Source organism: Capra hircus, chromosome 16 (assembly GCF_001704415.2).
Source record: "Capra hircus breed San Clemente chromosome 16, ASM170441v1, whole genome shotgun sequence".
NCBI lineage: Eukaryota > Metazoa > Chordata > Mammalia > Artiodactyla > Bovidae > Capra > Capra hircus.
This window is the reverse complement of record NC_030823.1, coordinates 70822811-70848129: the sequence shown is the minus strand read 5'-3', so window position 1 is coordinate 70848129 and position 25319 is coordinate 70822811. Positions and strand designations below refer to the sequence as shown.

Sequence of the window (25319 nt, the reverse complement as noted above, 5' to 3'; positions counted from 1 at the left end):
AAGTTGATGTCACTGTCAACTGGATCCTCAAATAGCACGACTCCCTTGATAACCCACAACAGGCCAATAACAACAGCAATCACAGCGAATTAACTCTTAAACAGAGATTTTACTTAAAGAGCCATGATCACCTGCAGCTTTTTCACTGCAGAAGAGTTCATTGTGGCTGTTCATATAGTGATTAGCATTCCCTTCTCTCCTCAGGTAATGGCCGGGACTCTGTCCGAAAGCTACCTTAGTTTGAGGAAGCCCTTGAAAGGCAAAGCGCTTCCCTTGTCGCTCAACTGGTAAAGAATCCGCCAGCAATGCGGGAGACCTGGGTTCAATCCCTGGGTTGGGAAGATCCCCTGGAGAAGGGAAAGGCTACCCAACTCCAGCATTCTGGCCTGGAGAACTCCATAGACTATATAGACCACGGGGTAGCAAAGAGTCAGAAGGGACAGAGCAACTTTCACTTTCACTTTGAAAGGAAAAGTGATTGACCAGAAATTCTTCAAGAGGCACATTTCTAAAAAGTGCCTGAATAATACATGATGATTTGCTGTCCCAGTTGGTAAGTTATTTATTAGAAGATAAATTTAAATCTGTTTTTAATTATAGAGAGTATTTTCTAGTAGCATAAGTCACTTTCATGCCCTTCCCCTGAATCCCAAACTAAATTCTAATAGAAGTGCAGAATTTTAACACAATTTCCTGCAGGCTCGGCAACAGTGATATTTACACATTTTAAAAACCCGTTTCCTGAGTTGGCTCTTCACCTCCTCCCAACAGAATGTCATTTGTCTCTGGAAGAAGAGGGGACCAGGAGCCTGTATAGAACGTCTCTAGGCGTGTTCTCTGTCATTTTAGCCTGTTTGATGAACGGCTGTGCACTGCATTCTCCAACTGCTGAGCTCTCCCACTGCCCTGTAAACACTTTACCCTGGAAGCTCTGCTGTGAGTACTAAGGGCGTTTGAAATGATTGCATTCTATCCCTGCTCCTAGGACTTCGCACCACCTCATGCCATCTTAATGCCACTGGAAAAGAGAGGGGCTGGAGCTCTCGTTTATCGAGCAGTGGATACATTCACAGTTTGCGTGAGAATGTACAGGGGAGCAAGAGTTATAAAACGCTGCTGTGGTTTGGAAGAGAGAAATGATGACAGGTTTGTACCTGCGCCCTTCCACTTTGCACTCGAGTTCAGGAAACTCTGCCCTTCATGAGCCTTAACTTCAAAGGGTGTGGGTGCGTGAGGAGGTGGAATCCGGCAGCCTGCAGCACGTCCCTAGGTTCCCACATCCCTACCCCTCTGACTTTTCAGCTGCCTGGGTGGGAGGTGGAAGCAGCCGCATCCTCCCATCCCTGGGGACCGGGACTCGGAGGTGCCGGTCTCTCCCGGGGCTCTCTCTCCGGGGGGAGGCGGCGCCGTGGGCAGTGGCCAGGGAACCCGGAGAGCCTTAACGGAGGGGCGAGTAGTACTGAAGGGGAAGGCGCTGCCGTTCCTGCCGCGACCAGCTTCCCATCACTTTTCCCGGGACTTTGCTCATCAGCTGTCACACTCCCTGGAGGGGAGACTGAGAAGGCGCGCGAAAGGCGCCCAAAAGCGACCCCAGGAGAGCTCTCCTCTTGGGATGGGGACCCATTAGACCCCACCGCACTCTACCCACCCTTCCCAGCCCCCGGGAGTCAGCCCCGCGCCGCGGCTCCCAGCAGAGCCCCGGGGTTCTGCTGCATCTGCTGGTGCCGAGCGGCGGGAGGCGTCTGCAATAAAAGCACGGATAAAAATCCGGGGTGTCAAATCCGAATGCACCTCTTACCATTGGACCGCCGGACAATATTCTCCAGAAACGTGTTTTGCGGGGCCACCAGTCCCTTCCTGCCCCCAGCCATGGTCATCCTCCCGGCAGCTCGCGGTCTTGGGGGGCGTCCCGGCACGGCGACTCACGGCAGCAGCAAGCTGGGCGCGGGGCCCGCGAGCGATCCCGGCTGGAAGCGCCCCATGCGCTCCACGGGGACCCGGGCGGGCAGGGGCGGCGGCGGCTCCCTCCGGCTGCCACCCTCGCGCCCTCTTCGCGCCTCCCTCCCCGCGGCCCGCCTCGCTGTGTACTCGCGCGGGGCTCGCCGCGCCGCAGCCGCCTCCGGGTGGGCGGGGGGGAGCCGCAGCAACCCTGCCCGCGGCGCCCCCTACCGGGCGCGTGTACCCCGCCGGCCTGCGGGAGACCGAGCGGGGCGCTCCCGCAGCGGCTGGGAAGCCGAGCGCCGCGGCGGGCCAAGGCTGGACCGGCAGCGCCGCGCTCTGGCCGCAGCCGGGAAGCGTGCTCAGGGCGCGCTTTGGGTTGGGTGGCGAGGGGGGCGTTGGAGCTGCTGTCTCTCGGCGGGTTCACTCCCAACGAGGTCGCAGGGAGTTTTGGAGGAACGTGACAGTGTACCTCTCCTGCCTTGCTCCGTTCCAGGCCGGAACCCTTGGGACCTCTGAAACTCTTGAAACCCCTTCCTGCTGGCCCCCTAGGGTCTCTTAGCCTTATTTATGAAAGTTACCCTACCTGCATTCTGAAGCCAATGTTTGACCATTAATTAATGAAGTACTTAAGGGCTCAGGCTTGCAGAGTGACTAATTGGTTGGACTCCAGAAGAGCTGTCTTGGGTTGCTTTTCAAGGTAACCTAAAGGCAAAACCGGAGAAGGAAATGGCAACCCACTCCAGTGTTCTTGCCTGGAGAGTCCCAGGGACGGGGGAGCCTGGTGGGCTGCCGTCTGTGGGGTCGCACGGAGTCGGGCGCGACTGAAGCGACTTAGCAGCAGCGGCAGCAAAATCAAAAACGCACGCTCCAGACGTTTGACAAGTTTGCGGGCTCATTGTCTCCATTTCCACTCTTATCCAGTGAATATTTCAGCAAAGACCAAGAAAATACATGTATATATACAGAAAGGTTTTCTGTTTGTTTGTTAGCAGAATCACAACCTGTTATGATCAGTGTGTAAGATTAGGAAACAAACAAGCTGTCTGACAAACATCCAAACAGGCAGGATGGGGCTTGTCCCTGAGGGCAAATGCTTGGAGGTTGGGGTTGGGGTGGGCAGCTTCCCCAGGCATTTGACATCAATTAAAAACCGCAGAGGACTTCCCAGCTGGCACTAGTAGTAAACAACCCGCCTGCCATGCAGGAGATGCGAGTTTGATCCCCTGGCCAGGGAGATCCCCTGGAGGAGGGCATGGCAACCCACTCCAGTATTCTTGCCTGGAGAATCCTATGGACAGACTAGCCTGGTGGGCTACAGTCCATGGGGTCGCAAAGAGTCGAACACTATTAAGTGACTTAGCACACAAAAACGCAAAAACTGCAGGCTTGACAGGCACACTGCTATATTTAAAATGGATAACCCACAAGGACCTGCTGTGCAGCACAGAGAACGCTGATGGATGTTATCTGGTGCACCTAATGGGAGGGGAATTTGGAGGAGAAATGGATACATGTATTTGTATGGCTGAGGCCCTTAGCTGTCCCCCTGAAACCATCACAACACTGTTAATTAGGCACGCTCCAATACAAAATTAAAAGTTCAATAAAAAATAAATTAATTTTTGAAAAGCGCAGCCTTGACTTTACGGATGGGCCACCCTGTTCAGGATGCCGTGTTGATCTTCACACCTGCCTCCTGGTATAAGAAGAATTACATCAACTCAAGATTTCTGGGCAGGAGCTCAGACTGTTTTAGGAGATTTTTGCCTGCACAGCGGCTTTATCTGTTTCTTCACTGTGTGTCCCCAGAGAGTGTATGGCCAGAGACTAAAGAGCTGCCCCACAGAAAGAATGAGTCGATAGTTTCCTGGTCAGTTCCATGCTGGACAAGCAACAGTGACACAGGAATGTAAGAGGCGAAAAACTGACTGTGCAACCTCGGCTGTCCAGGTTAACTAGCCTGATGCATCCTAATATTCTGTAGATACCGTCTCAGTTTATTCATCTTTAAAAACAGGAACTAATTCTTGCCCAGCAATCTCTCAGAGATGCCTTGAAGATCAAACGTGATTGTTTAGGGGAGCTCCCCCTAAATTGTAGAGTAGTATACCACAGTCAGACGTCATCGTTAGAGTGACCAAATAAATCGGGCCATTACAGACATCACCCTGTGTCTCACCTTGTAGAGACACAAAGTGAATGGATGGGAGCTTTTCGCAGAGTTAGGGAAGGTTTGCATGGGCTTTGAAACCAGTAATGATATACTTCTTCCACAAGGTAACATTCTACCAGGCACATCCGTCACCCAGCTCAGAGCAGTGATTTCTTAAACCCTAGCTCCGTCTAGTGGTTCTTTGCTCTATTACAAATGAAATAACAAGCAGTGTGGATGAGAACTTGGAGATGTATTGATGCTGAGTTGGTTCGGAGGTGTCTGCCTACTTCATTTGAATCAATTCATTTGAATAAGGCTCTTAAGGTAATGTAATCTACTGCAGGCTCAAGGGGAGGTTTTTCATGATGATATTAAATCTGTCAAGCAACCTCATAATCCTGCTTGTGAAAGGAAGATAAAAGAATGGGTGGGACGGGAGAGCGATCAGAGAGAGTTAATAAAATTTCTCAGATTTTAATGAGCTCTCATGTTCCAGGGCTCGGGTATAAAGGAAACAGATGATGTTCATTTAAGGTGAGAGATGTTAAAGCCGTGGCAGGATACCTGATAAGAAAAAGGGGCGAAGAGATGTCTTCCATTTTTAATTTCAAATGTACTACTACTACTGTGGTTCTCGGCATGCACTGTGTGTGTGTGTGTGTGTGTGTGTGTGTGTGTGTGTGTTGGCACCAATTTGAATACTGTCATTTTTAGTGGCACCCTTGAAGAGATTAAAAGACCTAAAACATCACTTAAACAGTCAGAAATCTAACCATTATCTCTACTCAGCATGAGGATACCTCACGGCATCTACAAAAGGAAAACCCATCCTCTGTCCCGCATTCCCTTGGCCGACCCTCAGCACTGCCTGACTGTAGGAATAAAGCCTTGCCCAGGTTCTCTTCGCTATCCGCAGGCCTAGGTTGCATGTGTTCAGGAAACACACCCTCTTTGTTGGGACTAGCTAGACAGTACAGTATATTATCCTCATTGCCTCTTACTTCCCACCTTTTGTTCCCTACTCTATATTCACTTCCAGGAGCTGCTCAGCTTAAAGCTCTGTCTGAGATCTAGCACTATAATGTAGGAAAGTCAGCTAGAACAACCTTTATCTTACAAATTTGTCAACATTGCTAACACCTTTGTAAAAGAGTCACAGTACAGCAGTGTACCTCTGTATTTTTATATAACAGGCAAAGCCACTTTTTATTCAAAGGAACAACTTTAAATAACTGGGACCAGAGTTCCAATTAGACTGCCTCTGTCCCTCTCTGCAGGAAGTGGGCTACCTCTGTCTAGAACGTCTACCAAGAACAATACAGAGTCCGAAATGAAAACTTCTAAAATTTTATACCACTGTCTCTAACCAGTGTCTCAGTGGTCTTCCTTTCCTATGCCCTCAGTATTGTGGTTACCCCTGGATTATAACACGTGGTTTGTCTGTATCATACAATAGATGGTGAGCTGAAACACAGATGAACTTCACCAATCTTTGTTTTCATATATATAATGAGTTCAGTTCAGTTGCTCAGTCGTGTCCGACTCTTTGCGACCCCATGAATCACAGCACGCCAGGCCTCCCTGTCCTTCACCATCTCCCGGAGTTCACTCAGACTCATGTCCATCGAGTCCATGGTGCCATCCAGCCATCTCATCCTCGGTCGTCCCCTTCTCCTCCTGCCCCTACTCCCTTCCAGCATCAGAGTCTTTTCCAATGAGTCAACTCTTCACATGAGGTGGCCAAAGTACTGAAGCTTCAGCTTTAGCATCATTCCTTCCAAAGAAATCCCAGGGCTGATCTCCTTCAGAATGGACTGGTTGGATCTCCTTGCAGTCCAAGGGACTCTCAAGAGTCTTCTCCAACACCACAGTTCAAAAGCATCAATTCTCCGGCACTCAGCCTTCTTCACAGTCCAACTCTCACATCCATACATGACCACAGGAAAAACCATAGCCTTAACTAGACGGACCTTAGTCAGCAAAGTAATGTCTCTGCTTTTGAATATGCTATCTAGGTTGATCATAACTTTTCTTCCAAGGAGTAAGCGTCTTTTAATTTCATGGCTGCACTCACCATCTGCAGTGATTTTGGAGCCCAAAAAAATAAAGTCTGACACTGTTTCTACTGTTTCCCCATCTATTTCCCATGAAGTGATGGGACCGGATGCCATGATCTTCGTTTTCTGAATGTTGAGCTTTAGGCCAACTTTTTCACTCTCCTCTTTCACTTTCATCAAGAGGCTTTTTAGCTCCTCTTCACTTTCTGCCATAAGGGTGGTGTCATGGTAGAACTGGTGAGTTCACAAAAGTAGTTCACAGCGACGGAGGCACTACAGAGAGAGCATGGAAATAGAGCTCTACAGAATGGCTGGGAAAAGAGTTCTGGAGAGGACAGAAAAATCTCAAAGCCCAACAAAAAATATCTATCAAATGAAGAGGAAGACAGTACCACACACCAGGGATGGGGTGGAGGGGGAGATCGCATCATGCAAAGACAAGAATTACATTTTTTCCTTTCAATAAGACCATGAAGTATAGGAACAGATTTCAAAAGCCAAGAACCTCTCAAACATAGGAGAGTCGCCCATGAGCCCTGGAAGTTCTCAGAGGAAGAATGGGCAAACAAGGGTGTTTCCTCTTCAGAAAAGAATAAGCCTCAGTAGGAGAAACTGAACCCAGAAGTGACTTCACCTTCCTGGCCACCATGAGTAAAATATCTAAAAGAGGGGGAATATGCAGCATGCATGAGAAATTTCAGCTTCTATGACCCAGTGACTGATTTATTATATGTAATTTCCATTCGCAAAACGTATTTTCTAATAGACGTACAGGAAATGTGTTGGGGAGGCCATATCCACTGGAAAGATCTGTTCTGTATTATGGGGCTTTCCAGGTGGCTCAGTGGTAAAGAATCCTCCTGCCCATGCAGGAGACACAGCAGATGTGGATTTGATCCCTGGGTCAGGAAAATCCCCTGGAGGAGTAAATGGAGGAGTAAACCAAGTCCAGTATTCTTGCCTGGAAAATTCCATGGACAGAGGAGCCAGGTGGGCTATAGTCCATGGGTCACAAAGAGTTGGACTCGACTGAGCACACACACAGGCATATTCTGTATTATGAACACCTACCTCCACCAAGTGCTTGGAAAAAGAAGAAAGTCTGCCTCCATAAGAATTGTAGCCTATGAATCTAATTGACTGGAGGGTGTCACACTGATGTAGGTTCTACGCTCAACTGTGGCTAACCCAATAGGCATTTTTAAACATTTGCAGAACTGGGTTATATCCTTCTAAATGCCCAGAGCCTATTATCCTTCTCTCTCATTTCCTCCTATCAAAAGGGAACAAGATCTTTTATCACATCCCTCTCAAGGAAAATAATGAAAAGCATTTACAACCGTCTCATTTTATTATGCGAACATCCGCTCAGAGTCTAGCATACACCAGATGCTGGAATAGGTTCTAAGGATGACAAGAGGGTTATGATTGGCATCTGCCCCCATGAAGCTCAGGAATCAGTGAGTAGTTAGCTTCTTTATGATTTCTCTCCTTTCAGCTACTTTCCTCTCTCAGATGTGTCCTCCAAACCCTGCTATCTTGGTCCACAAACTACATTTCAGCTTGATCTTCGCACTGAAGACTTTCCTGCCTTCTCTTCATTGAGACTTGTCTCTCCCCAAAGGTCTTGGAGTCCCACAGATCACACTCCTTTAGAAGATATTCATCTGCCATGGCCCCTGCTCCTAGAAGCCAGAAGTGAAGTGGGAATTCATCAAGAGTAGGTAGTTGGACGCACAAGCACAGAGCCCGAGAGAAACATCTAGGCAGAGCCAGAGATTGAAAATCACTAGCTTATAGCCTTCAAAAGAGAGTGAGAAGGAGCAGCCTAGAAAGTAGGGGGAACTGGAATAAGCCATTTGAGAGAAGTCTTTAAATGGGAAGCGTAATGAACACCATTATATGCATATGTATGTGCGGACTAAGTTGCTTCAGTCGTGCCTGACTCTTTGCAACCCTATGGACTGTAACCCGCCAGGCTCTTCCGTCCATGGAGTTCTCCAGGCAACAATATTGGGTTGCCATTCCCTTCTCCAAGGGATCTTCCTGACCCAGGGATCAAACCCGTGTCTCCTGAGGCTCCTGCATTGCAGGCAGATTTTTTATCTCTAAGCCACCAGGGAAGCCCAGATTTATTTATTTTTTTTTTCTTGGCCATTTCATGTAACATGTGGGATCTTAGTTCCCCAACCAGGGATTGAACCTGGTGTGGAGAATGTCCCTGGGACAAAATGATCAGTTGGTCTTTTGAGACCTTAGTGGAAACATTTTCAATGGAATAGTGGGGACAAAGCCACATTACAATGGGTTTAAAGAACAATGAGAAAGTTACAATCCAGATAGCAGACTGAGCTAGCAAAAACTGGCCTTCTAACTCAAACATACAGAAATGCCAAATAAATTGTTTTTAAGCTTATCTTCAATATACTGCCAAGATCAAAAGAAGTCAAAAATAGGCAGGAATCCATTGCAGTTGTGGGAATACATGGGGAGCATCAGGGGAGTGTAACCTCCAAAGAAACGCTCCTTAAGGTGTCCAGTTTGGGTATTTGTGTGATGGTTTTGAGGACAGAGGCCCCATTCATGGTGGGGAAACTGGAGCTGAGTCTCTGCTGGACCCAGGAACCTGGAAAAATAGAACCCACAATCCTGAGCTCTCAGCTGGTCCAGAACATGGGTGGAAACAGTAAACCTTCACAAATCAGAACTCCTAGACCACTAAGTCTCACATTAATGGAACAGGATTCTCCCAGCTACCCTCACAGTGTGGAATCTTGTGCTAAGAGATTTATACAGAAATGTCACATAGCCCCATCAGAAACCAGTAAGAAACTGCCACTACAGGAAAAACATATACCAACCAATATACCTCAAGATCCAACTGATAAAAATTACCCCCAATAGAAAGCATACAGGCATAATTATAAATCATACCAAAAATAATTCTATATCATAAATGAAGTCTAATAAAAAATTGGAGAAAACAGCAACTGAGAAACAATGCAGGTTGCAGCAAGTTGAGATGTGTATTTTATGTATTCAGAGAATAAGAAAGAAATGTAAACCTTAGGGTGAAAATAAGACACTATGACAAAAAAACAGGCAGATTTTGATCAAAATTAAACAAAATTCAAAACAGTCATGGAAACAAAAAATCCCCTGGGTATATTATTCAGTAGTCTACACCCAATTAGCTGGAAAGGAAATTACACAGAACATAGCCTATAGAAATAAACAGATGGGGAATGTAAATGATAAGTGGATGGAGTGAAAGGCTCAAACATATGTCTAAAAAGACTCCTCTAGGGAATAAAAACGTATATGGAGAAGAAGCAATATTCAAAGGGACAATGAGAATAAATTTTCCAGAATTAAAGAAATCAAATATCTCACAATTAAATTCACAGATTGAAAAGGCAGGATAAATGAAAACAAATCCAAACCTAATCATATAGAAGTGAAACTCCAGAGCGTAAAAGGAAAAGAGGAAATCTTAAAAATTATCATAGGAAAAAAATAGATCATCTACAACAATGTGAAGATGATATTGACATGAGAGATCTCAATCTAACAAGAGAGTTAAAAATGATGGAATATGCCAGTGGTTTCCAACACAATGGCTAAACTTCAAAAGACTGACAGGGCAAAATGTTGGCAAGGCTGTGGAGCCAACAGAACTCTCAAACATTGCTGTGAGAGTGTGAAATGATTTTTTAAAAATCACTTTGGAAATAGCCTGTCAGTTTCTTACAAAACTATCAATAACCATTCACCCATCCCACTCCCCAGAAATTCCACATACATTCAAAAAAGATTTCTTTGTATCTGCTTCATTCATAACAGTCAAAGACTAAAAGCAGCATCTGTCCATCACCAGCATAATAAACAAACAAACCGTGGGGTACCAATAGGATAGAACACTGCAGAGTAACAAAATGAAACAAACTACAGTTAAAGGCAAACAACATAGATGAACCTCAACACATTACACTGAGTGAAAAAGCCTTAGACTAAAGAGTATATGGCATGTTATTTCATTCATACAAAGTTCTAGAACAAGCACACAAGCTGACAAAGAAATCAGAACAGTGTTTGTCTCTCAGAGGGGATACTGAGGATTGCCTAGGGAGGGACATGCTGAAATTTTCGGGAGTAATAGCAACATTCTATATCTTCATGAAAGTGTGGGTTATGCATGTATATGATTTGTCAAAACTCAAAAATGATACATTTGAGTTTTATACATTCTGACTATTTTATTTCAAAAAAGAAACTCTACATATTGAACCCTAGCTAGTTATATTCAGGCTAACCATTTAGGAGTGAAGTATATGGATATCTCCAACTTATTTTGAAATGCATCAAAAAAATAAGATAAATAGACACGATAAAACAAAAACATCACAATGTAATGATAGTAGAATCTGTGTGGTTGCTATGTAAGTGTTCACTATACAAGTCTTTCAAATTTTCTGTATATTTGAATTTTTTCATATCCATCTGAATCCATTTTAAAGGGAGGATAAAGTAAAGACATTAACAAGACAGGCTAAAACTTATGGACATTTGCTGAAAAAAACTGGTTAAGAATTAGGAAAAAAAGAACTAGAAGGAAAAAGTGGATTACATGATGCAATAATGAAAGAGAAACTGGTAAAAACATGGTAGTAGACACGAATAAACATTGACTTCTAGAAACAGTGAGGACAATAACAGATAAATTAGAGAAGTGTTAAAAATATGGTGACAGGAAAATACTTGACAACAGCAGAATGAATAATGGAAACTGAAATCTTTCAAAATCTGTCTTATAATAGCAAGTCTGCTAAAGTTTAGACTCTGTTAGAAAATCTATAACTTTCAGACCAGTGAGGGGAAATAAGAATGGGCGTAAAGAAAATATAATCAAATCAAAATATGCCACATAAAGAGAGAAAAGATGTAAAGAATTAATATGGTAGATTAAAATACATTAAAAGTGGCAGAAATACACCAAAATATGTCAGTAATCACAATGTGTGTGTGTGTGTGTGTGTGTTTGTATGTGTGCCCGTGTATGCGAACAGGTAATTGCTTCAGTTGTGTCTGACTCTTAGCAACCCCATGGGCTGTATGTAGCACACCAGGCTCCTCTGTCTATGGAATTTTCCAGGCAAGAATAATGGAGTGTGTTTCCATGCCCTCCTCCAAGGGATCTTCCCGTCCTAGGGATCAAACCCACATCTTTTAAGTTTCCTGCATTGGCAGGTGGGTTCTTTACCACTAGCACCACCTAAATTTTCTTATTAAAATAAACACTTATATCAGATAAAAACAAAACAGAATCAAGCTTGTGATGGTTTAAAAAATTCTCCCTTGGAACACAGAAATGTTTATAATAGAGGGAGATGGAAACGGAAATAGTAAGACTTCGGATTTGGGGAATACTGTAAAACCATCCTATCACAAATATCAAAAAATTCTGAATAAAATTAATAAATGATAAAGTTATATGTATACATTATTATATGCACAACATACTACATGCACATATATATTTATATTTTCTTAATTTTTAGTTTAATTTTTTAGTTTTGGAGCATAGTTGATTAGCAATACTGTGTTAGTTTCAGGTATACAGCAAAGTGATTCAGTTATATGTATACATATATATATATATATATGCTTTTAATTGAATAACTTTCACATGAAATGAAACAAATTCCCCGAGGACCAAAAAACAAACCAGAACTAAAACCAAAGCAATGAGCACAAAGATGTGACAGTGTTGCTGCTCAAGCAAGGTAGAGAGGAAAGGGTAGAAAACCAGATCAAGGCCAGATCAGGAAAAGCTTTGTTGTCGTGCTAAGTCTAGCATTTAGAACTGTAAAGTTCACTTTATCGTGTGAACAGTCTGCAGGAATCAAAGTTTAAGCAGGTACATGAATAGCTCTAGGTTCTGGAGATACAACAGTGAAGAAAAGAAATATTCTCCTATCAAGGAGCTAAATCTAGTTGGATGAGACTAGCAAAAATAATAAACACATTATTTTGTATCTTAAAACATAGATAATTTTCACTTGCCTTTATTTACTTGGTGCTATAAGAGAATGATTTAGAGTAGGTTCATATCACAGGAAACATGAGCTATCAATATTACTTCCCATCATGGGACCCTGGAGATGGGTGCTTTATGCTAAGTTGAGGGGCTGTCTTCATTGTTCTCAGCCTTCTCAAAAGATCCTTTGATATTTCCTCTTCCAGTTGGCTTCCTCTGTTCATTGGTAACAATTGGAGCCTATAAAAAGTTGTTGTTGTTTAGTCGCTAAGTCGTGTCAGAGCCTTTTGCGACCTCATGGACCACAGCCTGCCAGGCTCCTCTGTCCATGTGATTTACTGGAGTGGGTTGCTAGTAAATCCTGGAGTAGATTGCCACTTCCTTCCCCCCAAAAAAATTGTTTAAAAGAATCCTAAAAAAGATAAAGTCTAATATCAACTTTAATCAACCAAATATCTTCATCAAATATGACACACAAAGCCATCAGGGGATCTGCCATGTGGTTATATTGCTGATAAAGATCATGAGTAGATCAACAAGTGAGAAACAGATCAAGATGTGTGGCATGACCTATAGGGGGCTCGAAGATTCAGTGTGATTTCAATAGGACTGAAACTCGGTTTAGTATCAAATGCTAAATCAGTATTTCTGGGTATGACCACTTGCAGAAAAACATGGCTAGTCTTCACACATGGAATTTATTCTTTCAGAATTAAAAAAGATTTAGGGTGGGGATGGATGCTTTGGACTCAGTCAGTTCAGTCGCTCAGTTGTGTCCAAATCTTTGTGACTTCATGGACTGCAGCACCCCAATAAGGAAGAAAGTGAAGAGGAACATAAACCAAACCATCTAAGGTTTCCAAGTAGTTCACGTTTAGAAAGACATAAACACAGAAATGACAAAAGTTAAATGCCAGAGAGTTGTTTCAACCTGTGAACCAAATGTCAGAGAATGACTTCTTTAGTATTCTGAGAATTATGGAAAATTTAACCAAAATCTTATTCTTAGAACAATTAAATCCATGTATAAGGCACAGGAGAATCATTTGGAGAATATGCATCCATATAAATGTAACATGACAAAAAATGGGATCTCTCAAGGTTTCTTTTGCTGTTACCTTCTTTGTTAAAGAGAATACTATTTAAATTGGAAATGGCACCCCACTCCAGCACTCTTGCCTGGAAAATCCCATGGACGGAGGAGCCTGGTGGGCTGCAGTCCATGGGGTCACGAAGAGTCAGACATCACTGAGCAACTTCACTTTCACTTTTCACTTTCATGCATTGGAGAAGAAAATGGCAAGCGACTCCAGTGTTCTTGCCTGGAGAATCCCAGGGACGGGGGAGCCTGGTGGGCTGCTGTCTATGGGGTCGCACAGAGTCAGACATGACCGAAGCAACTTAGCAGCAGCAGCAGCAGCAACTTTTCAAAGTCACAAAGAAATTGAAGTCTGAGACCTGGGAATATATGTTAAGAAACTGTACAAGTAGTTAAAGAAGTTGAAGGGGATCACAGAGGATGAGATGGTTGGATGAGATCACTGACTCAATGGACATGAGCTTGAGCAAGCTCCAGGAGATGGTGATGGAGAGTGTTGCCTGGAGTGTTGCAGTCCATGGGGTCACAAACAGTAGGACACAACTGAGCGACTGAACAACAAGTTAAAGTTAGCTCAAGTCTCCATGCCCAGCTGCATGAAACGTTACAGGCACCAGAAGCCTAAGCACAAGAAAATATTTTCCTGATTTTATTCAAAAGGAGAAAGAAATTAATCATTTTGCAAACCACCGCTTAGCTTATAGTTATTCTGAAAAACGTTGACAGGCGATTAAACATGGGTTGGGAGTGTCTAGGAAGAAACGAATTAACCACTGGGAGTCAACATGAATCAACCAAATGGGGGGAAAGATGGTAGAAAGAAAGACAATATAAAGAAAAATTATGAAAGCCTCAGAAATGAACCCGAAAGACTGCGGAATGTCTTCAGTGAAAACCAGGTAGTGTCTAGCACATCCATCCAAGGTGTCTGGTTTATGTGGTCTCTGTGTCTTTTGTGATCTTTGAGCTGTTTACAACTCTGTAATTTGTAGACAGCTATAGCAATGCAAACGATTCTTGTCCAGAGAGGTACAAATGGATTCTTTCCTGATGGAAATTCAATTGATTCTCTTCCTCTAATGTGGAATAAGCCAGTTTAACATTTTCGAAGGAAATTTAGTTAACTATTCCTAATGAGCTAGGTATGTTTCTACTCTTTAGATTCTCCTTTGAACTAGTTGTAGCATCTAACTAGCTCCTTCATTAACTGAACTAAATAAAATCTTTGATGTGCTTTTATTTTATATTTGTGTAAGAAAAAAAGTTATGACCAACATAGATAGCATATTGAAAAGTATAGACATTACTTTGCCAACAAAGGTCCGTCTAGTCAAGGCTATGGTTTTTCCAGTGGTCATGTATGGATGTGAGAGTTGGACTGTGAAGAAGGCTGAGCACCGAAGAATTGATGCTTTTGAAGTGTGGTGTTGGAGAAGACTCTTGGGAGTCCCTTGGACTGCAAGGAGATCCAACTAGTCCATTCTGAAGGAGATCAGCCCTGGGCGTTCATTGGAGGGACTGATGCTGAAGCTGAAACTCCAGTACTTTGGCCACCTCATGCGAAGAGTTGACTCATTGGAAAAGACTCTGATGCTGGGAGGGATTGGGGGCAGGAGGAGAAGGGGACGACCAAAAATGAGATGGCTGGATGGCATCACCGACTTGATGCAAATGAGTCTGGGTGAACTCCAGGAGTTGGTGATGGACAGGGAGGCCTGGCGTGCTGCGATTCATGGGGTCGCAAAGAGTCGGACACGACTGAGCGACTGAACTGAAGAAGCATAAATTCGTATATATATATAATCTTTTTTGGGAGACTGGAAAGGGGCTTTCAGAAGAAGTAGTAACATGTTCTTAAAATAGGGAAATGAGGAAGGACGTGGTGTGTTGATACGGAAAACAACACATGGCGTGGTAAGGAGATGAGACTGGACAGATAAGCAATATTAGATCAAAAGGGCTTTGTGATTTAATGGAATTGAAAAATCCTCTTTGAGTCAGATAATTTTAAAGCCAAATCTATGGGCCTCCTTAAGTGTTTGTAGAACTTAGCAAGCAGAATTACATATCTGGTTTGCCACAGAAGCACTATCCACTAAAACCCAGGCCAAGAAATAAGAGTGTTCATGTGAAAGATTCAGACACGGAAATCTGCAAGAGGAACTTGGGCTCCTGGGGTTTGGGGTGAACTTTTTAGGTGTCGATGGGTATGTAACACGTGGGTTACATACATAAACCAAGAATAAAGTTTCTACTGATCTTGAAGATGATAGGGAGCCACTGACGTTGCTGGCATGGCAAGACAGGCTTGCCTAGAGCAGGAAATGACATGAAAATAGGTGATCAAGTGCTCAGTTGGGGTTGGGAAGACGAAAGAGGAAGAGTTGCAGATTACAGGCACCTTAGTTTGTGAATGGGAAAAACGACTTTACATGTGGCCGTTGGAAATAAAGTCATAAAGCCCCGGACAGAGAGCAATGCTGTGATCGACAGAGTGATGCAGAGAAGGTAAGACAGCTGTTCAAATCACCAATTCATGGTTTCATACTTCTAATTCCTAAGAGAGGGAAAGACTAAAATTAGCTTCTCACATATCGTCAGCACTTAAGCAATCATTTTAGCATTAGTGCAGGGGGAAGTGGGAAATGATGTGTGCATTGGTTCCTGAGGAACATCAACATTTTTCTCCTATGATTCATGGGAGGACCATCTTTCTTATTAACCACATTTTTTGAGGATCAACTTATACTAAGACACTCTTGAAACAGAGCAAAACCCTGTGGTCCTTGCCCCCCTCCCCCACCACCACCAATCATGTCTTCTGCCTGTCTTTCATCTGTGGAAAGCTTCAGTCAAAGAATAAGTTTAATTAGAGAAGTGAGAAATACGAAAACAAAGAGAAACAGTCAAAGGAGACCAGCTAATAGTAATGTAGTCATTAAGCATAGTCAAGGACTTGTAGTTCCTTCTCAAGGACTATGGATGATATTCCAAGCCATACCCTGTGATCTGTCTTACAGATACTGAAACCCCAAGTGGGAGGAGTTAACTACATGGTGACCAGACTGTACCCAGGACACGAACTGCCACAATTCCAAGACCTAGGTGCAAAGAAATGGGAACAAATGGACCCTGGAACTGAAGATGAACTGTACCTAAAATAACCAAGATGATGCTGGTCAGATCACTGATGGTCAATTTGAAGATGACTGTTAGAGGTGACTGTGCTGTTTCGGCATGTAGCCCCCACCACTACCACCAACTCTGTCTATAAAAACTCTCACCTCCTGCTTGTGGAGAGGGGGTGGTAGTGGGCCTTTGGGCAGATGTCCACCACCCTCCCCCTCTGCAATTGCCAGCACCTGAAACAAAGCAAACTTTCCTTATCGCCACCCTGGCTTATTGAGAGGCTTAATTGGCTTTTGAGAGGTGAGCAGCCAGACCCCACTACACACTCTTTCGGTAACACTCTGACAGATAGTTGATTTAGAGCTAACAGCACTGAAGAGGTTTCCCAGGTAGCACAGTGGTTCAGGCCCTGGGTCAGGAAGATCCCCTGGAGAAGGGCATGGCAACGCACTCCATTATTCTCGCCTGGAAAATCCCATGGACAGAGGAGCCTAGCGGGCTACAGTCCACGGGGTCACAGAGTCGCACATAACTGAGCGCAGCACAGCACGCAGTACTAAAGAGCAGAAAAGTAAAGGGCACCTTGACTGGAGTCACATCAGCCTCGTGGTTGGAAACAGGAGCTTTAGAGGCAAGCAGAACCAATTTAAGGGTAATTTTAAATCTCACATATTTACCCAAAAATAAGTTAATTACTATTAGATTCGCTGGGGATTTTGTCAAAATGCAGATTCTGAATAGTACCTAAGTTTCTTCATTTCCAATAAGATCCCTAGGTTTTTTTTTTTTTTAATATGTTAAGGAAAAAAGTAACAAGAAAAGATAAGAGTACTTACTGCATGCAATTGGAATGAGCCTTCCAGCATGGTACAGGAACAAGAGGCTATTGCGTCACTGTCACTACTAAGTCTGAATGATCATGTCTAAAGCAGATATTAAACCTTGAGTTTAGAAATCTATTATTATAGCTTGCTTTTCAGAGGACCAGTATGATGGGAAAATAAATGTGTTTTAATTTATGCATGATGTACATTGCTGATTAGTATGATAATGTGTAGATTTTTATGTTTCAGGTATATAAAGAGTAAAATATCGTCTGTTCCAAACTCTATCTTACAGTCTCTTATCCAGCCACATGTCATGCTGGATTCACTCACACACACAGAACTATGGACGTTCAAAGGAAACTTTTCCAAAACGATGGAAACTGAAAAATTCTGTAACAATCGAAATGTACATTGACATACAACCAATTCTAATGAAATTTAAAAGCAATAGTATTAACAACACATATTTTATGGCACAGGTCAGATATTGTAGATTAAGATAGTCTCGTTGATAGTAGCTTGAACATTCAAATAAAGTGCTCTTTACCAGGAAATGATAGATCAACAGTATGCCAGAGTGTAAGTCACTTAACATTTCAGATGAGAACATTAACCAGCTCTATGAATTCTTCATAAATATGAAGTGAGTAATAATAATGTTAGTATGTGGAAAATGAAAAGGCATTACAATATTTTACAAGTAAAAATAAGAGAATAAACTGAAACCTGAAGGAATGACCCACTTCAAGGATCAGCTGGTGGGGAGAGGAAACAGAAGTTCAAGAGATGGTGCAGCCTAACTAAGACTGTGAGAGGAGGCGTGGATAGAGGTGTGTTTGGAGAGATGGAGGGGGTGATCCTCTCAGTCCTCGTTAGCCCTGTTAAAGATTTACTCTCTCAAAGAACAACAGAAAGCCAGTGAAGGATTTTAAAGAGAGGAGTCACAGGATTTGATCTGCATTTTCGAAAGATCATTTCGGCTTCAATGTAGAAAATACATTCCCAACACGGGCTAAGCCTGGAGACCGTGACGCTAGTTGGCAGTAATTTGGCAGCAATGAAAAATTAAGGAAGTTACAGGAAGTTTACCACTTTGCAGGAACGGGTGTGACAGCAGCTGAACCAGGCAGAGGCAAATTTCATGTAGGCATTGAAAAGTCACTTGACTACTTGCGAGCTTAATTTTCTCATCTTAGAAAACGGCATCATACCTGGCCCTGCAGAATCCCCCTCTCTTATCATAATGATACCAAGCTTATTATGTGAAAGGCACTCAGGGTAGAGTAGACTTTTAATATTCTCTCCAAAATTTAAATTGTTAAAGATATACTCCTTTCATTTTTGTGAAATGCCTCTTTTCTAAGGAAACACACTTTATTAACATTGTCTTCTAAGCCTAAAATTCCCTATGAAGCTGGAATAATCAATAAACACAGTCAACTGGCTCAATAACAGGGTTGAGCATTCTCTGATTTATTGGGAAACTTTTCAGAGGGGGAGGTGGTTCTCTCCTATGAGGATTTTCTACACCATCAACACTGATAAACCAAATGCACTCTCCAGGCCACCTCAAAAGATTAGGATACATGTTTGGGAGGATGTATAAATCAAGGATTTATAAATCAAGAGGATAGTGAATAACTGTGATTTAGATTTTATTTATAAAAGGTATATATGTTTTTCAGCTTATTATTAGAATAATCAACATTGGTATCGTGTCATATATACATTCCCTAAATGTTTTTAGTTGAGAATAAATTGATGCCAATTTTTAAGCATAGTTGAATCATAATTGGGAAAGGAAAACTGAGAAGTAGCCACAGGAGTGGAAAAGGTCAGTTTTCATTCCAGTCCCAAAGACAGGCAATGCACTCACTCATTGCACTCATCTCACAACTGCACTCATCTCACACGCTAGCAAAGTGTAATACTCAAAATTCTCCAAGCCAGGCTTTGACAGTACATGAACCTAAAACTTCCGTATGTTCAAGCTAGATTTAGAAAAGGCAGAGGAACCAGAGATCAAATTGCCAACATCCGCCGGATTATCGAAAAAGCAAGAGAGTTCCAGAAAAATATCTACTTCTGCTTTATCGGCTACGCCAAAGCCTTTGACTGTGTGGATCACAACAAACTGTGGAAAATTCTTAAAGAGATGGGAATGCCAGATCTTCTTATCTGCCTCCTGAGAAATCTGTATGCAGGTCAAGAAGCAACATTTAGAACTGGACATGGAACAACAGACTGGTTCCAAATTGGGAAAGGAGCACATCAAGGCTGTATATTGTCACCCTGCTTATTTAACTTATACGCAGAGTACATCATGTGAAATGCTGGGCTGAATGAAGCACAAGCTGGAATCAAGATTGCCAGGAGAAATATCAATAACCTCAGATATGCAGATGACCGTAAAGAAAGCTGAGCACCGAAGAATTGCTGCTTTTGAACTGTGGTGTTGGAGAAGACGCTTGAAAGTCCCTTGAACTACAAGGAGGTTCAACCAGTCAATTCTAAAGAAAATCAATCCTGAATATTCATTGCAAGGACTGACACTGAAGCTCCAATACTTTGGCCACCTGATGCAAAGAACTGACTCATTAGAAAAGACCCTGATGCTGGGAAAGATTGAAGGCAGGAGGAGAAGGGGACAACAGAGGATGAGATGGTTGGATGGCATCACCGACTCCATGCACATGAGTTTGAGCAAGCTCTGGGAGTTGGTGATGGACAGGAAAGTCTGGCGTGCTGCAGTCCATGGGGTCTCAAAGAGTTGGACATGACTGAGCGACTGAACTGAATGAATCATAATTATCACCTCTAAAATTACAAGGAAATAGATTGGTTTGTTGTTAAAACTATGTCTTTGTTCTACGTTTTCCTAGGAGAGCTATACCTAGACTCTTGAATCTTTTATGCACTCATAAAAAAGTGGTTCTGTTTTGAGAATATATAGTGTCCATATATTTTAATTAAATATCTACAGAATTCATAAGGAAACAGAAAACAATACAGCTTTTTCAAGGTAAAAAGTGAAAGTGTTAGTCATTCAGTCATGTCCGACCTCACAGACTATAGTCCACCAGGCTCCTCTGTCCATGGGGTTCTCCAGGCAAGAATACTGGAGTGGATTGCCATTCCCTTCTTCGGGGGATCTTCCCAACCCAGGAATCGAACCTGGGTCTCCTGCATTGCAGGTAGATCATTTGCCATCTGAGCCAGCAGGAAAGCCCCTAACTCTTTCATATGCATATATATATTATATGCAAACACTATTCTAGGAAAAGAAATTAACTTTGGTGGAATATTTGTAATTCAGCCCTTAAAACATTAAAAGGTTATTTGAAATCTAGAATCTGTATCAGATTGTGAAGTTAAGCTATTGATAAGCTCTCTGATGTGAAAGGGGATTAACATACCAGAAGGGATAGCTTCGAGATTCAATGTCAACCCTAGGGTTGTTAACTTATGATCACTGTGATGATTAAACAGCTGAAATTCATTGCAGTATAGTCCAAGTAGCAAACCTAACTACAGAGGGATAGGAGGTAGGTATTATAGGAAAAGTGCCCAAATGTTAGAATCAGCCAAGAGGAGCCCAAAACACAGTAGATAGTAAAGGAGGGGGACCTCTAGAAAAGCAAATGTGCTCTTCCCCTATCATACCAAATAAGACCTATAATTGAAATGCTCTCACACCACTGAATGTTAAATGGCTCCTTGCAATTGAGCTGTCCAGGTTTCAGTTCTGTAGCTTTGTCCATTTGTTTTTCCAGCAGATACTGAGCATCTTAGCGTTCTAGTCTCTGTACTAAGACCAGAGATAATGAGTTAAAAGGTGCTTAAGGGGTCTTGGGCTAAAGTGGGAGCAAGCCAAGGAAAAAGAAACAGGGAGTATGCTTGAGCAAAATTTCACAGAGTACTCAGGGTTGGAAGACAGTACAGAAAGAGCAGTAAAAGTAGGTGCGTTTACACTTACATGCCAGGCACTGTCCTAAACCTTTTATGTGCATCGATTCATGAGATCTTCACAACAGCATAAGAAGCAGGTACCATTATCATCCGCATTTTATAGAGGAGGAAGCATAATTTCACAGAATTTACGTGACCTGCCCAAGGTCACACTCAATTTCCTGCCAAAAGTTCAGGCTGCTTCCAGAAAAATGTTTGGATCACTTCCAAGAAAGCAATACAGATAATGATTATAATGACAATAACAATAAACATTTATGCAGCACTCACAGTGTAGGAGGCATTTGTTCTGTTTTATTTATAATAACATCGCATCCTCCCAATAACTTGCTCTCATTTTTTTTTTTGATGTTGACTTTCCTTTTTAACAAGTAGATTTTCTTTTTTAGAGCAGTTTGAGGTTCACAGGAAATTGTGTGAAAAGTGCAGCATCCCCTCATATGTCCTTTCTGTCTTCCACGTTCACCCCACCATGCACACAGTTTTGTTTATTATTAATATTTTGCATTAGCATAGTACTTTTATTACAACTGATGAGATAATATTGATATATTATTATTAGCTATAGTCCCTAGTTTACATTAGGGTTGATTCTTTCTGTTGTACATTCTGTGGGTTTTAACAAATGTGTAATGACATGTATCCATCATTTCAGTATCATACAGAAGATGTTCACTGCCCTAAAATTCCCCTGTGGTCACCCTATTCTTCCCTCTCTTCCTAACTCTGACCCCCTTGGAGTCACCACCATTGCCACTTTCTTCATAGTTTGCCTTTTTCAGAAATATCATATGGTCAAAATCCTATAATGTGTAAACTTTTCAGCTTGATGCTGAGTAATATTCCATCATATGGATGTCCCAATTTGTCTGTCCATCTACCCATTGAAGGGCATCTCGGTCTCATCCATGTTTTTTACATTATGAATAAAGCTGCTATAAACATTCATGTGCAAGCTCCTGTATAGGTACAAGTTTTCAACTCCTTTGAGTAAATGTCAAAAAAGGATGATTGCTAGATCAGAATGTAAGAGTAGCTTTGAACTGTCTTCTAAAGTGGTTGTATCAGTTTGCATATCCCCAGCAATAATGAGAGCTCCTGTCATTCCATACCCTCCCCAGCATTTGGTGTGGTGAGTGTTCTAGATTTTGGCCATTCTAATAGGTGTTTGGTGGTATAGCTCATTGTTGTTTTTATTTGAAATTCCCTAGTAACATTTGATTTTGAGCATCTTTTTGCATACTTACTTGCCATTTTTCCAGATATTTTGCCCATGTATTAGCTGGGTTAAGAGTCCCATTTTCAGATAGGAAGTTGAGGCACAGAGGGGTTCAAAAAATTGCCCAAGGTTACACAGCCAGGAAAGGGAAAAATACACCCAACTGAATGCAGAGTTTCAGAGAACAGCAAGGAGAGATAAGAAGTCCTGAAATGAACAATGCAAAAAATAGAGGAAAACAATAGAATGGGAAAGACTAGCGCTCTCTTCAAGAAAACTGGTGGTATCAAGGGAACATGCCATGCAGGGATGGGTACGACAAAGGACAGAAATGATGAGGACCTAATAGAAGCAAAAGAGATTAAGAAGAGGTGGCAAGAATGCACCGAACTATATAATGACCCAAACAACCATGATGGTGTGGTCACTCACCTAGAGCTAGACATCCTGGAGGGTGAAGTCAAGTGGACCTTAGGAAGCATTACTACAAACAAAGCTACTGGAGATGACAGAACTCCAGCTGAGCTATTTCAAATCCTAAAAGATGATGCTGTAAAAATGTTGCACTCAATATGCCAGCAAATTTGGAGAACTTAGCAATGGCCACAGGACTGGAAAAGGTCAGTTTTCTTTCCAGTCTCAAAGAAGGATAATGCCAAAGAATGTTCAAACTACTGTACACTTGCACTCATTTCACATGCTAACAAGGTTATGCTCAAAATCCTTCAAGCTAGGCTTCAGTAGTACCTTAACCAAGAATTTTCAGATGTACAAGCTGGGTTTTGAAGAGGCAGAGGAATAAGAGATCAAATTGCCAACATTCATTGGATCATGGAAAAAGCAAGGGAGTTCCAGAGAAACATCTACTTCTGCTTCGTTGACTATGCTAAAGCCTTTTACTGTGAGAATCACAACAAACTGTGGAAAATTCTTAAAGAGATGGGAGTACCAGACCACCTTACCTGTTGCCCGAGAAACCTGTATGCATGTAGGTCAAGAAGCAACAGTTAGAACCGGACGTGGAACAACTGACTGGTTCAAAATTGGGAAAGGAGCATGACACAGCTGTATATTGTCACCCTGCTTATCTAACTTCTTTGCAGAGTATATCATGTTAAATGCCAGGCTGGTAGAATCAAGATTACTGAGAGAAAGAAATAACAACCTCAGATATGCAGATGATACCACTCTAGTGGCAGAAAGTAAAGAAGTAAAGAGCTTCTTGATGAGAGTGAAAGAGAATAGTGAAAAAGTTGGCTTAAAACTCAACATTCAAAAAACTAAGATCATGGTATCCAGTCCCATACTTTACAGCAAATAGAAGGGGAAAAATTAGAAGCAGTGACAGATTTTATTTTCTTGGGCTTCAAAATCACTGCAGACAGTCACTGCAGCCATGAAATTAGAAGACACTTGCTCCTTGGAAGGAAAGCTATGACAAAACTAGATAGCGTATTAAACAGCAGAGACATCACTTTGCCAACAAAGATCCATATAGTCAAAGCTATGGGCTTCCTGGCTAGTTCAACTGGTAAAGAATCTGCCAGCAACACAGGCGACTCCAGTTCAGTTTCTGGGTCAGGAAGATCCCCTGGAGGAGGGCATGGCAACCCACTCCAGTATTCTTGCCTGGAGAATCCCCATGGATAGAGAAGCCTGGTGGGCTACAGTCCATGACTGGGGGTTGCAAAGAGTTGAACACAACTGAACGACTAAGCAATGCACATAGTTTTTCCGGTAGTCATGTACAGAAGTGACAGTTGGACCATAAAAAAAACTAAGCACTGAAGAACTGATGCTTTCAAGTTGTGATGCTGGAGAAGACTCTTGAGAGTCCCTTGGTCAACAAGGAGATCAAACCAGTCAATCTTAAAGGAAATCAATCCCTAATATTAATTGGAGGACTGTTGCTGAAGCAGAAGCTCTAATACTTTAGTCACAAAATACCAAGAGTTGCCTCATTGGAAAAGACCGTGATGCTGGAAAAGATTGAAGGCAAAAGGAAAAGAGGGCAGCAGAGGATGAGAAGGTTGGATGGCATCACTAATTCAATGGACATGAATTTGAGCAAACTCCAGGAGATAGTGGAGGACAGAGGAGCCTGATATCTTACAGTCCATGAGTTTGCAGAGTCGGACATGACTTAGCAACTAAACAACAACAACACAGTCTGGGCTGAACCAGGCAGGTGGACTCAAAGCCCATAGTCCTAACCTCTAATCTGTGAATCCTTCAGGATTCAGATCTTAGAGGTTAAAAAAATCAACAGCAACAACCTGGGTCTCAGTGCTGGTTATGCAGTTTACATGTTGTCTAAGCTGGGATGTTATTTAATCTCCCCAAGCCTCAGTTTCTTCTTATGTAATATAAGAATAACAGGTCTCGTTGTTTTCATGAGGATGAGAGACAAAGTAGAGAAGGTGCTTAACTTGTTGTCAGAACATAGCAGCTGCCAATAAATGGTAACTGTTATTGGTCCAATGTCACAGGAGAGAGTGAAAGAGGCCTGCAGTAGCCACAAAAATTAACACCTGCCTTGAAACTAAAATAGATCAGTCTGGGGCTTTAAATTCTACAGAAACCCAGACATTTCTTGGTGAGGTTTTCATAATCTATTGTCAGCTGACACCTCCACTCATATCTAGTGCCCGTGAATGAATAAAGGTGGTTACTATTCTTAAAAGAACAGCATTGTACTGTATTCAATTTCCTTTTCCTGTTCATCTCACCCTCCTGCTGTCCCTGAAAGAAGAAAAAGCTGCAGTTGTATTATCCTCGTAGCTAATGAAGCATGCCTGTAACCAGATGTGCCCTGCTTGCCTCCACTGAAACTGGGATGTTGGTAGAAAAGAAAAACATCTGAGCAAATGCACCTGATGTGTGGGA

The 25319-nt window shown here is 42.4% G+C and overlaps 1 protein-coding gene across 2 annotated transcripts in view; it reads right to left on the bottom strand.

The window, feature by feature from the left end:
• Positions 1–2076, bottom strand: part of KCNH1 (potassium voltage-gated channel subfamily H member 1) — a 417456-nt gene extending 415380 nt beyond the window's left edge. For both annotated transcript variants that reach the window (XM_018060769.1, XM_018060768.1), the window contains exon 1: positions 1799–2076. In XM_018060769.1, the coding sequence (XP_017916258.1) occupies positions 1799–1877 (79 nt within the window). In that variant the 5' untranslated portion in view covers positions 1878–2076. The remainder of the gene's footprint in view (positions 1–1798) is intronic.